Source organism: Stigmatopora nigra, chromosome 1 (genome assembly GCF_051989575.1).
Source record: "Stigmatopora nigra isolate UIUO_SnigA chromosome 1, RoL_Snig_1.1, whole genome shotgun sequence".
Taxonomy (NCBI): domain Eukaryota; kingdom Metazoa; phylum Chordata; class Actinopteri; order Syngnathiformes; family Syngnathidae; genus Stigmatopora; species Stigmatopora nigra.
The window spans coordinates 20,240,375-20,253,681 of record NC_135508.1 but is presented as its reverse complement, the minus strand read 5'-3'; the positions used below and the strand labels follow the sequence as shown (position 1 = coordinate 20,253,681).

Below are 13,307 nucleotides of genomic sequence, written 5' to 3'. Positions count from 1 at the left end.
TTTTCTTTAGTTGTTGCTGTGGTCCGACCACACCAAACACTGATCCAAAACAGATAAATCTTACATTTTCTCAACATTAAGACTGATTTCTTTCATGTTAGCCAAGACCGTAACAAGGAATTGATTATTCGGCTTTACCTCCCTGTTTAAAGTGTTGGGCCATTATTCAATCTGCTGTATAAGACAATTTGGGAGGGAGGGGTTAGTGTCTTAAATAATCCTTCGTGTTGGGAGAGCATGTTGAGTGGAAGATTTTATTTTAGGTTTGTTAACTCTTGATACACTGCCACATTCCAATCTGAAAGTAGACTTCATCAGTGCATCTGCCGCTCCTCCAGTGGAAGCACCGCGACGTTCGACATTCCTGCCCTCCTCAATTTTATCAATGAAACTTCATACTGAGCCATTGCAGTCATTTGGTGTCCTTCGAGTTCTCAGTTGTTTGCAGAGGCCTCCTAACCTAGCTTCTCAGAGGAGTGTAGACAAACACCCGATAAGAGGAACTGCTGCCGTTTTAGCAAGGCTTCTGTTTTCTCTTCACTCTTCACGTCTCTTTGCGCTCTGGTCCGAATGCTGTGGAGGTAGGCTGTCTCACTACAAAGCTGATGGTGACCTGCAGCAACAAAAGCTATTTTTGGCCTTTCTCACTGTTACGTTTATAAAACACACAGACGGAAAAAAAATCATGCGCTTGCCATACCTGGAGTATCGACTAAGGCCTCATGACAAAATGTGCACAAACAGAATGGCCAAACCAATGTTGAGCAGGATGACCATGCAGATCATGATGGTGTTGGGGCTCTTGAGAAGAAAAGAACATGTCAATCCTAGGAGTCAATTGGAATAACATCTCCTACAGAGTTTTCACAATACCGGCACTACTGTTAAACCCATACAAAGAGTATGAAAGACCACCTTTTGACCTATATTTACCATGCCAAATGTCCCACACCAGTGGGGTAAATTCAGTATCTGCTTTCTTACCTCCTGCTCTGAAGACTCTGCAGCCATTTCATTGTTTGAGTTCAACATTGGCGCCTTCAGTCGGACTTCTGCTTTGGAATCGACTTTTGAGGCAGGCTTGGCATTGTTGCTCTTGGCTTCCACAGGCTTGGTTACTGGCTTGGGTTCATGGTTGACTGCAGGCTTTGGGGATGGGGAAGGAGTGGCTTGACGTTTGGATGGGGCTTTGGGTTCCGCTTTGACAGAAAGCCTGTTCGTTTGCCACGACGGCTCTCGATCGAGGACTGCTTGGCTTTTCATGGGCTTGAAATCATTGGCTTTCCAATCAGTGATAGCACCAGGGGCCAAGTTTTCCTCTTCATCTGGATCAATAAAGCTGTTCCTTCCTGATTGTGTTGCGGACACATTTTCTGGAATATTCACCTCTGGATCGAATTTCTGCAAAGGTTTAATCTCCATGTCAGATCCCTGTTCATTCTTGGTGCTCTGGCGACTTGGGGTTCTGGACAGGTTGCGACCACTGGTGCTCTCGGGTGCAGTTGGAACAGGGAGGGACGGTGTGGTGGGACGACTACCAGGCCTGCTGTTGGCTTTACTGCTACTTTTACTGCCGCTGGTTTTACTCGTTTTTTCATCATTCCAGTTGCTGGGACCGAGGAGCTTTGGGTCTTCTTTGATGAAGATACCTGGACTGGGGGAAGGGGTGCGTCCAGGGGAAGATCCAGGCATGAGTCGGTCAAGTTCGTTCACAAACGGGCTTTCTGGTGGGGTTGGCGCAGGCTCCTCCTCCGCCAACAGTGACTCATGCATGACTATGTCGGTGTTTTCACTTCCTTCCCCAACTTCTGGCATTGCTCTTTTCTTCATATACTCCGGACCTGTGCAGGATCAGTTGAATTAGTCTGTTATATTGCCACTGTAGTACCTTAGCATGCAAGTGACACGACCTCTGAGTTTTATGCGAAACAATCTTGGACTTTTCTTTATTTAGTTTGCTTTCACATTCATTTTAATTGATAAAAGTGATATTCACCTGTATCTAGTGAGCAAATCTTGTCATTTCTTTTACTGTATACATTTTCTGGAACCTTCAGTGATACTCTTGGCACTTTGTTGTTTTAATTGGAACCAATTTCAACTATTACAATTAAAATTGTATTCCTTTCGTCTTCATTAACTTGTACAAATCCTAATAATTGTTTGTATTGACCACTATATGACTAGGAATACGGTCCAACAAAAGCTACTAGTTATTGCGCAAAATGTATGTTTACTTAAAAACAAGTACATAAAGGAATGACAAGTTTCACAAAATCATGTTTTTAAATTGTTGGCTTACAAGTAAGATTTCATTTACTGTCTTGTAGTCTGGCACTCTCCAAGAATGTACACGTGGACTTAGGTATGTCCAATTTACCTTGCTTTTTCTAATATTGTCTTGCTCACACTCAGAAGGGGAAAAAAAAAGCAAGACCAGGAAAAAAGACTGTTCCTTTTGTATGGCTATATTTGCTTGTGTTACTAGATGGGCAATGAAACTAATATGATCCCGGAGTTCCTTTTTTTAGACGTTCAAATGTGATGACCTCGGCAGCAGGCCTCCGCAGAGGATGGCCTAGTTCGAGCTACAAGTACAGAGACGAGTTACTAAAACCTTGAGAAGTTTGTCAGCTGCAATTGACAGAGGAACTCATATTTGCGCTCACATTTACCTTCCATTTCCTCTGTTTGGATTTTAATCTAATCTGATCTGGCCATATGATGTTTGGGGCACAAAATGTCAAGCCATGTTTTAGGTTCCGAGTAAAGATTTTATTCTAGGGTTCGGCTTACAAAGTAGTTAAACTTAGTAGCAAACATACATTTCCTCACCATGATGAGATTCTCTGCCTAAACGTTAAATTCTATTGCAAAAATATGCTTATCTCAAACGTATAGATTTTAATTTTACAAACAACCTAGGCAAATCCCTCTTCCTGACTCAGCTGATATAGAAGTGTACCTTGTTGTAGTAAAAAAATACTGTATTCATCTGTGGGAGCAAGCTATTGGATAGAAATGCCTGTGGCAGTGAAGGAGTTAAGCAGGTTTTTAAGGGAGGGTTTGGACATCAAGTCAAACTTTCAAAACGTGTTTAATTAGGATTTCAAGATGGTGACCATAACACTCAAAGTAGGGGTAACCCAATGATGTTGTGCACTCACCTGGCTGGTAGAAGGTAGGCGAAAGTTCTTTAGCCACCAGCCTGGCGATGCAGGACTCGCTGTTGGAGGCCTGGGCGGCCTGATCGGCTCCTTCCGCCTTGCCTTTGGCATGCGTGGACCTAAAGGAAGGCGGGAAAAGGGCAAATGTGGCGGTGTTCATTATTGCTAACAACCAATAGTCGAAACCCCTGCCTGTGAACTTGCATTTTGTAACTGAATATGTATGAATATTGGAGGCCGCTGCTGATGTGTTACCACTGACTGACTTGACAAAGTGTAACCTCACACTCAGCTGAAAATAGCCCCCTTTGGTGCGTCCCATGGGAACAATTAGACACTCCTGAAGTTGACAGTGTTCCACCTGTCTGCATGCATTCAGAAAGTCTGAAGCATAGAAAAACTTGAGGGAGCCAGTTAACTTATCATTTTATAACACATGCTGTTCTGCCTGTACGCTTTTTGTTGGCGATAGACAGTAAATATTTATTGTATAATACAGTGCTCTGCAAACTTTTAACACCAAGTTCCACCCAAAAAAAACCCAGAAAATACAAAATACAAATGCACTGTAAAGAAAGACTAGAAGAAAAAGATTTAAATATTGTATTATAGCAAGCAAAACAAATATTTTCCAACAAGATAAAGTACATTATTTCAGAAAATTACTTTTGCCTTCATAATACTACAAGAAAAAAAAAACTTTATAACAAAATTGTGATACTATAATAAAAATAAGAGCTAAAGACCCAACGCTAACCCTTCCATTTTCATCAACGCTTGTACAGGTCAGGGTCATGGGGTTCTGGAGCCTATTTTATCTGACATGAAACGGAAAGAAGACCAAACCCTAAGCTGGCTGCCAGTCAGTCGCATACCTGTCAACCTCGAACCATTTGTGATCTTACCAAATTTTGTTTTCGCCCTTACATATATGTATAAATACATGGAAAATCTTACCACTTTACTTTTTTGTAAAAAATCACGAACAACAAGTGAAAATGAAAGTAAACATAAACAAGGGAACAGGAAACGGAAATCACATGGTGAAAGTGTTACAAAACGAAATGTTTATCATGATCTTTTTTTTTTAGCCAATCAGAGGCGCCGGTACATATATCACTTGGCAGACATGCGTTTCCGGGAAGAAACAATGGCGGATGGTGAAAAATGGCTAGAAAGTGCCTTAATTTATTTTTTTTTCTCAAAATCACCGTTTAGCGTACCATTTTCATGTGTACAGCGTACCAATATAAAAATGGGCTTTCAGTTGTACCAATTACGGCGAGAACGTACCAGTTGACAGGTATGCAGTCGTAAGGCGCACTCCGAGACAAACAACCAACGGCACTCACAACCACCCAGCCACTGAGGTTGGAATTGATCCCTGGCTGCCTGCATGGAAGGTAGGTGGACGTACAACTATCACTACAAACTGAAATACAACTGTACTCCATTCATTAGGGAGTCTTTGAACAAAATGTGCTTGAAGGCATTCAGACAAATTATCTGCCACCTGAATGAAGTCACGTTAATATCACAGAAATACAAATGAGAAAGAATCATAACGGCTGGGAAAGTTGGATATTTTCTGACTAATGCAAAAACGCTAAGACCTCACAGGACCTACTTTCATTGCTTAAATGAAAAGCAGTGAACTTTTTGAATAAATCTCAATGACGAATTGTATTCTCATGCCCATTTCTTGACTAAATTTATTGTCCGCATCTCTTGTTACTAATACAGGCTTCACACTGGCTTTGGTCACATCCAATTTCATGTTTCCCATTTGAGAAAGCATTGAAGTGCAATGCCGCCCCCCGTGCTCCCATTCCCCCCGACACTTGAATCGCATCTTTATTGGTTCCCGCGTATCAACTGAATCGGGTTCGTGATTTCCTCCAAACACAAGATCGTGTTTAATCGCTGACCAAATGGCAGCTGGTGGCATAGTGACAGACGGTCTCTTGCTTTTTGTCGATTTAATATTGATGTTGTTCAGCGAAAATAGTTGTTTTGTTTTTAAAACAATGCTTGAAAAGGCTAAACTCCAGATGAGTGAAATTGTCAAACATGATAAGACTCTTAAAATCTTTATTTATTTTCTTTAGGGAAAAATACTTTTTGCTCGAACTAATAAACTTCATTCACCAATTTAATTTATTTCATCATGTACAATACGCCCACACAATAATCATTATTAAAGGCTTGCACCAAATTTAGACTTATTTTAGTTTTAGCTACACAACAACTAAGGGAGGCGTGATTGGTTATCCTAGTCTTATATATAAACATAAAATACGCTTAAAGAAGCAGAAATATAAAACCCAAATAGACATGCATTGCTTAAATAGACTGTCAACTTGTCAAAATGCAGGAGGCCCAACAGTGTTATATGTAAACCATGGTCTTAACAGCAAATAGCCCATATTAAATTCATTAATTATAATATATAAAAGGCAGGATCAAACGAATGCCTTTTTCATGAGAGGAAACTTAGTAACTTTCAAAATAAAATGAAAATACTGATTGGGTGGTTGCTCTTGTTGTCACACTTGCGAAAACATTGTTCCATATTGAAATGGGCCTTGGGCAATTTTGTACAAGAAAAGTTGAGCCCAATATTTAAACTAGACTGCATTGAGTCAACTTTGCTAGTTACCCATTTTATCTTGTGCAATACTAGAATACATGTATATATTTTTTGTAAATTATAAAGGACTTCTTCTCATAGGTGATCTATTTTTTGTCCTGTTGATGGTGAGATATTCTGTCCTTGCGGCATGTGCCACTGGAACTGTGTTAAGAGCCCTTTTTAAGTGTAGACTGTGGGGGTAGGGAGAGCGAATGCAAAAGAGTGGCTCTAGTTTCTTACCTAGGTCTACAATGTCTTGTGTGTCTTGTGTCTGTCATGTTACTGCAACCAAGAAATTTCCCGAATACGGGTCGAAATAAAGTTCTAATCTAAAAACATGACAAATTTGTTTCCCAAACTAAATAGTTTACTCCAGTAGATAGCAAACTTTTCACACAAAATAACGCCTATGAAATCCTTGCCTCTTTAACTACCAACATATAGCCCAGCATGAAAATACAGTTGTAAAGTAGGCCCAAACCCGTTAATGTTCAATATGACTTAAACATTCAATTGGTCTTAGATTCCCTGAAATACTTCTTTGAAGTTAGTTAAACACTCCACGAAATAGTCAATTATCCCCATAATTTAATACGTTTGATTGACATAATCCCTAAAGGTTATCTAAAACCTTATATATATTTTGGATAAATTCTAGAATTCCCCAAATTAAATCAATTTACCTTTACTAAAATACTCAAGCTATTTAAATATGGAGCTTATTACTTAATTTAACCCTCATTACTCATTGCTTTGATGTTAGTGAAACATTTCTTCTTCACCCCATCCGTCACAATGAAAACATTCAAAAAATAGACTATCACTCATCAGGTCCCATCTTGATTTTGTGAGCAAATGATACAAGCTGATGATGTTCCTCCAACATAAATTGCACAGATCAGCAGTACAGCATACCGCGGCTCCACAAAATGTGGCTGTGCCGGGGTACAGTTATACTCTACTCATTTGTCACATGAGTACTTGCTTATGAGGTGTGTCATATTTATATCCATGGAATCATTTGACACCACAACTGACGCAAGATGGACCTAGTTCTGTGACCTGTAATTGTTAGCTACAGCTTACAGTGAGCTGCCGTCGTCTGGAAATTTTACCGCACACATCTAACATTATATCGTCCATTTATTAACCAAGAAGATACAGAAATACAATGTTGATCTGAAGAAAACGGTAAGAGTGAGCAAAATTTGGCGGCAAGATAGCGATAGGGTCTGGGGATAATCAGCTGTTGCATTCTTTTCTGATTGTGATACAGCAAGTGTGCGTCTGTCCTTATTTAGTCAGGGTTCCTCCGTGACAACGGGGCCCCAGAGTGTGCGTCATTAACAGCCTGTCCCGACACACAAGACCCCCCCAGACGACCATTTGCCAGCACACACATCAGAACAATGTCCACGCAGCGTCTGAACATTGGCGAGGCCCTAACACTGTTGGAGAGGACAAGTCTTTTTTTAACCCATCTCCACTGACACTAGATTAGAGGAAAGAATGAGGAAACCAGGAACAGATGTGTCATGTCTCCACCTGTGCTTATATAACAACATACGTACCATGCTTCAACACTTACTATATTACAGTTTCACATACCACATTGCAAAAGCAGCTCCCTTCCATGTCAGCCCTTCAAATGAATTGACCGTCTCATGTCGTCAGGGGCACTGAAACGGGATCATTCCCGGCCAGCCCTCCCAATTTGAATGGATTGGATGTCCATTCCCGTGAATGGCAGCCAATGCATTGCCCTTGTCTATAAATTGGGAATTTGCAGAAAAGCAGCTACGTTCCGACAACCTTCCTCGTGAAAAAACATTAGAGGTGTCTATAAATTCGGAATTCGCAGAAAAGCAGCTACATTCCTACAACCTTCTTCGTGAAAAAACATTAGAGGTAAATGCACACCTTTTGGTGCTCAATTGGTTCATCGGATATCATTAGTTGTGACTTCCTAAGCCGTTTTCCATGGACTTTTCAAATTCATAGTTGCTTGTGAGCAAGGCACCTTAATCTCTAGATCTCATGAACCGTTGTGTGTTATTTGACTGCCGTTGAGGTTACTTTGCTCCCTCCTGTCCTCACCTCGTCACCTTCACGGAAGCCGAGTGTGCCAATGTGATTTTAGCTCAACGGTCAGCATGCTCAACTTCTGTGGTGACTATACAGGTACAATCCCCAGATGGGATGAGAATGGAAAAGGAGCACAGTGATGTTACCACCACCTCTATCATCAGATCGGCTTCACATCTAACAGAACTACTATTTTGGATTTTGGTGTGAAAATGTCAATTATCTACCCTTCTGAATCGTGTCTTTTGGCAAAAGTCTTTATGATTCCATCCAGAATTGCCACTGTCTTCAACGACAGTCCCTGGCTGGAAACTCCCTCTTTGTGTTTCACTCCCAGTGGCTCTCCAAAAATATACCACATATTTGTCATTGGGCTCTTTGGAACATATGAGAGGATAGGAGATCATTTTTCCACCATCTAGGTGGTCTTCTTTCAAAACATGTATTCCCTCTCCAAAATCTGCATATTTTCCCCCTCAACATTTTTCTTACCTATCTTTGAAGTATGGGTAACTTCACCTGAGGAGTGTCTGCGTACTGGTGACATTATTCTTGGAAATATTCAGAAGGAATATTCCATTTATGCCGGCAACTGGGGCCGCCTTTTTCAAAATAGAAGTCAGAAAATTGCATTTTTGTCTTGGTTTTCCCTCATTTAACAATGGATCTGGAAGTGGTAATGTCATTATAGAGTATTTGTTTGGCACTCTGCAAGGATGAACACATTTTGGTGCTTGGAGGTGTGGAAACAAATTCAGCAGTGGCACAACACTGGAACCATAGTCATCCTGGCATAAACCCATTGTGAAAACCTAAAGTCAGCAGGGTCTGCAATCAAAACTCTTCCATAACTCTTGAATAGTGCTTATACATGAAGGGAAATATTTGGATTTCTGTCTGCTTGGTTGGTAGTCTGCAGTTTGTCAGTAGAAGTCATCCTGATGTAAACAATCGGACCGTTTCAGGTGGACAACATAAAACACCTTGTACGGTCACAGATGGATTGTGGACATTAAGAACAAAGTATTACTGTACTTTGTTAGTGAACCAAGTCTCATTAAGACTGTAGAGAGGCTCTCCTAACAATTTCAATTAAAGATAATAGACTGTATTTTGGCAGTTCTACCTCATATGTCCAAATCATTTGGCATCCTGAATAATCTTGTATTCTATTCATGCTACCACAGCTTCCTAGTGGAAAACCACTATTTGGTGTAAAGGAAATGTGAAGAGATTATCCTCGACTATTGAATACCATTGTGGGTGAAGGAGGAGCTCTGCTTAGCCTGGTTTGTTCCTGGAAGTTATCATACAAGACCTGCCTGAAAGGTTCTGTGACTAGTGTCACAAAAGATATAGTATTTAATTTTTTAACTACAAGTAGGCAACCAACACATTATTAACCCACGGAAGCATCCACCATATATATGTTCTGCCACAACTTTCACCTCAAGTAAACGCTGTAGTATCATCTTGATCATCTAACCCACATTGGAAGAAAAAGTACATAGCTTGTTGTTGGAAAAACAGTAAATATTGTTGTAGTATGATTTGAAAATGAAAATTTAGCTTATTCTTACCTTGAAGCAGCAATTTCTGCTTTCTGCTTGCCGATGGCGGCAGCCCGCTGAGCGCCCTCCACGGCCCGTTCCACTTTCTGTTTGATCTTGGTTCCTTTCAGTTGGATCATTCTCTTCTTCACAGCCTTCACCAGCATGTTGTTCATGTACTTGCCCTCTTCTTTGCCACCCTCGGCAAAGCTGGTGCAACCGTAGCCGTGTCTTTGGTTGTTCAGCCACTCGCCTTCGTACTTGAGGCCGCTGGATCGTTCGCTTATTCCATATCCCGACCGCTTGTCATTCTTCCATTCACCCATGTAGATTTCTGTGGTGGTTGCATCGATGTCCGCCTCCACAGGGGGGAAGTCATCGGCTCCCGCCACGCTTTCGTCCCCCATGCTGATGGTGGAGTTGGTGTCGCTGGCGTTGGAGCTCAAAGCCGATTCCGTCCTCAAGAAACTGATCTTGCTCTTCTGACTAGAGAGCGAGGTGCTCGAATCGGATTTCTTGAGTTTACCCAGGAGAGCGCTTCTGCGAAACAGACCTTTCTTCTTGGGCCTCATTGAATCGGGGTCCACCTGGAGGGTCAGAGCAAAGCCTCCCCGCGATGGACCTAGTTGGGATGGGGTGCCAACAGGGGTCTCCTCGCCAGACACACTTGTGGTGGTGATGGTGGGGATGTCTTGTTGCAGGATGGTGCCATTGCTGTGCTCGCTGCGTAGGGAGGTCAGGGAAGTCCGGAGAGGCGAACGGACCACGGCTGCCATGCCATAGGGGACGCTTTGACGGACCCCGTAGCCGTGTCGCATACCACCTGTGAACTGACCCTGGAAAGTGCCTGAAAAGATAAAATGGGGACTGCTTATTTTGAATTGACGAATCCTTTAAAACTGGAACCTAGTTTCTTTCCAACTGTACTGACTCCATTAGTTAGTTCCACCGCTAACCTTTTCAATTGACGTCCATTTGATGTAAATAACTGTCAATGGCAGTTTCAATTTAAGAATGATAAACTCTTTTGGATCTGATCACTATTTACTCTGCCTATGTAGTAACATCTGTCTTTAATGTAGTACTTGTAGTACCAATTACATTTTGAGCTGGTGTAAAAGATTTTATGAAGCACTGCACAAATGTGTATAGAAAGCATGTTATGTTTTGCCATGAGAAGTCCACTGGTCATTGGCTCTCATGGTAAAATGGACACGCGTGTGGATTATAGCGAAACGGCAGAGAGGCCAGCAGGGCACGCAGGGGGGCTTTGAGCTATTATTACATGCACACATTTGGTACAATCGCCCAACAACCCTCCCTCGTAACGTCCAACAGCCTGTCCTCATAGCTGATGATACAGCTGGGAAGGGAGGGAAATATGTTGCCTATTTTTTCCCAACAACACATGCCATATCATTGCATAAAGTCGAGAACATTCAAACTTTCTAAACTCAAAGATAATACACAGTACTAGTGGGAATGCAAATGAGGTGACATTTTAGGTGACTTAAGACTGTTAAATTCCCAGTTTACAAGCTCTTGAAATAATAAATATTAAGAGAATACCTTGTAAAACCTGCTTATGATGTGCTACAATGTTGTAATGGTTTTATTATGTGGGATTTATGTGTTTTTTAAATGTATCTTTTCGTATTGGCCGTCGGTCAGTGGCAGTACCCGTATAGAGAAAGATATTTCATTCATTCGCACTCACATTTTCAACATCTTTGTGTGGTGACTATATGCACTTGTTCCATTTGTTGTGTTTATTGAGAAATGTATGCATACTTTTCTTCCAAAGGTCAAATATTTAGGAGACAAAAAAAATTAGAATGTGTACTAAACTGACCGCAAACTCTAAGCGCAACGTAGGAAAACAACTGAAATTGACACCTATTGAAAGAAAAACTAAAAGTGATCTGTGGGAATTGCTAAACTGTGGGTACAGATTCCTAAACTGTGCCCACAGTTTAATAATGAGGGACCACAGCTGACTAAACTGTGACTATAGTTTAGTAATCTGTACCCACAATTTTCTGATCTTACCCACAATTTAGAAATGACCCAGAAACAGAAGTCACCAATTTGGTTTGGTGGCTACGAAGCTCCCTGGGAGGCAGTCAGCCACTCACAGTTGACCACTAGAAGATCAAAGAGGCAAAGACGATAGCAACCCATGTGCGGCTGCTATCTTGGACCTTTAGCGCATGAAATTTACACCAAACCAAACTGGTGCCTACTGTTTCAGACTCATTGCTAAACTGTGGGTCTGATAAGTACATCACTCTTTCTTCTGGCATATTTCTTAAGAGATCAATCAATGATCACATCCAATCAATCCATTGTTCTGCTGAACCAGATCAAATTAAACACAATCTGCTCCTTTACCTCCATCAGCGTATGTTTCAGTTCCATAGCCGTCCTGAAGTCCGTTGTTCCACGTCCCCTCGTATTTGGCGCCGCTGCCGACGCTGAGCCGGATGCCGTAGCGCCCCTTGAAGCCGTGCGTCCATTCCCCTCGGTAAATCCAGTGACCTTTACGTTCGACTCCCAGGCCGTGACGTTTGCCCTGCGACCAGTAACCCTCGTACGTGTTCCCGCTAGGCCATGTGTAGACGCCCACCACCTCGAAGCCGTAATTCCAGGATCCAGAGAACTCGCCCTGGCCTTTTGGGCCAGTGCAGATACCATGGCCGTGCGCCTTTCCCCCCTCCCAGCCGCCACAGTATGCTCCACCGTCGTCAAACTCAAAGCGACCTCCGCTCATCTCGGCGCTTTGGAGCCAAAGATTAGAAGCACCTTGAGAAGCTCCTGGCCTTCCCCTGATATCAAAACTGCATGGTGTCCTTAGTACTTTTCAACTTGCCTGGGTCCGCACTTCTTGGATTTCTCAGCGTGTCCATGAAGATCCGAAAAGAAATGTCTCTTCTACTTCAAGAGTTTTGAATACTGGATGAATGGAATTTTACTGCACTGGTCTCGCGATTGTTTCTTGATAAGCCAAAGGTCTTTCATGGCTTTCGGGGTGGTCGTCGAGAAGATCCCCCTTTCCCCCTTTGCCTGCCACCCAGCAGTGTGTCTCCTGACTCTCCCTGCATTTGAGCGCACCTAACAAGGCGACACGCGCACACACACACACACACACACACCGTTCCAAAAATACGACCCAATCCTTCCTCTGCTGCCTGCAAGGAGCCATGCCAGAGTCTTCCTCTTTAGGATGAAGGCGCATGCCTTTGTCGGCTGCTCTTCTTCCTTACAGCATAGTAACATGAAAAGTTGGAATGCAAAGAAAGACAACTCCCTTTTCTGTCAATGGAGAGAGCCTTAAAATATATCTGGTTATAATAATTGAATATGTATATCACGTGGGTGTCAATGTCCACAGTGGTTTCTAAAGAGGACAGTGTACGATCTTGAACCGTTTATAGAGCAAGTGACTATTTTTGGTACTTAAGGAGTTAAATATTAGCAATTATCGTATTTTTGTTATTCATTTGTTTTCTGTACCACTTATCCCTCCCTACAAGAGGCATAGGGGTTGTTTTATGTCCTAGCCAACGACGAGCACTGAGGGGGGGGGGGGGGGGGGGGGTCGCGTTGAATTGGTTGTCAGCCAATCGAGGAGCAGAAAGAGACGGACAACCATTCACGTTCACACTCAGGGGCAGTTTAAAGTGATCAACCAGCATATTATGCACATTTTTGGCATGTGGGAATAAACTAGAGTACCTGGAGAAATCCCACGCAGGCCCAGGGAGAATATTTAAACTCCGCACAAGAAAGTTGGAACCCACTGGGGATTGAACCTTCGATCTCAGAACTTTGAGGCGGATGTGCCTTATTAGTATTTACCAAAATTAAAAACAT

The 13,307-nt window shown here is 42.2% G+C and overlaps 1 protein-coding gene across 2 annotated transcripts; it reads right to left on the bottom strand.

Annotated features, from left to right (window-relative positions):
- Positions 1 to 240: 240 nt before the first annotated feature.
- On the bottom strand, positions 241 to 12,685 carry jph2 (junctophilin 2). 2 transcript variants are annotated; one of them, XM_077714213.1, is made up of 6 exons: positions 11,826 to 12,685; positions 9,465 to 10,281; positions 3,168 to 3,286; positions 985 to 1,841; positions 701 to 801; positions 241 to 628 (listed from the first exon to the last, which is right to left on the bottom strand). In XM_077714213.1, the coding sequence occupies exons 1-5, from the start codon at positions 12,202 to 12,204 to the stop codon at positions 721 to 723; spliced, it is 2,253 nt and encodes a 750-aa protein (XP_077570339.1). In that variant the 5' UTR covers positions 12,205 to 12,685; the 3' UTR covers positions 241 to 628; positions 701 to 720. The 2 variants fall into 2 exon arrangements, with proteins under 2 accessions (XP_077570339.1, XP_077570330.1); XM_077714204.1 differs by having other exon boundaries at positions 241 to 613; positions 11,826 to 12,684.
- Between the last annotated feature and the right edge of the window lie 622 nt (positions 12,686 to 13,307).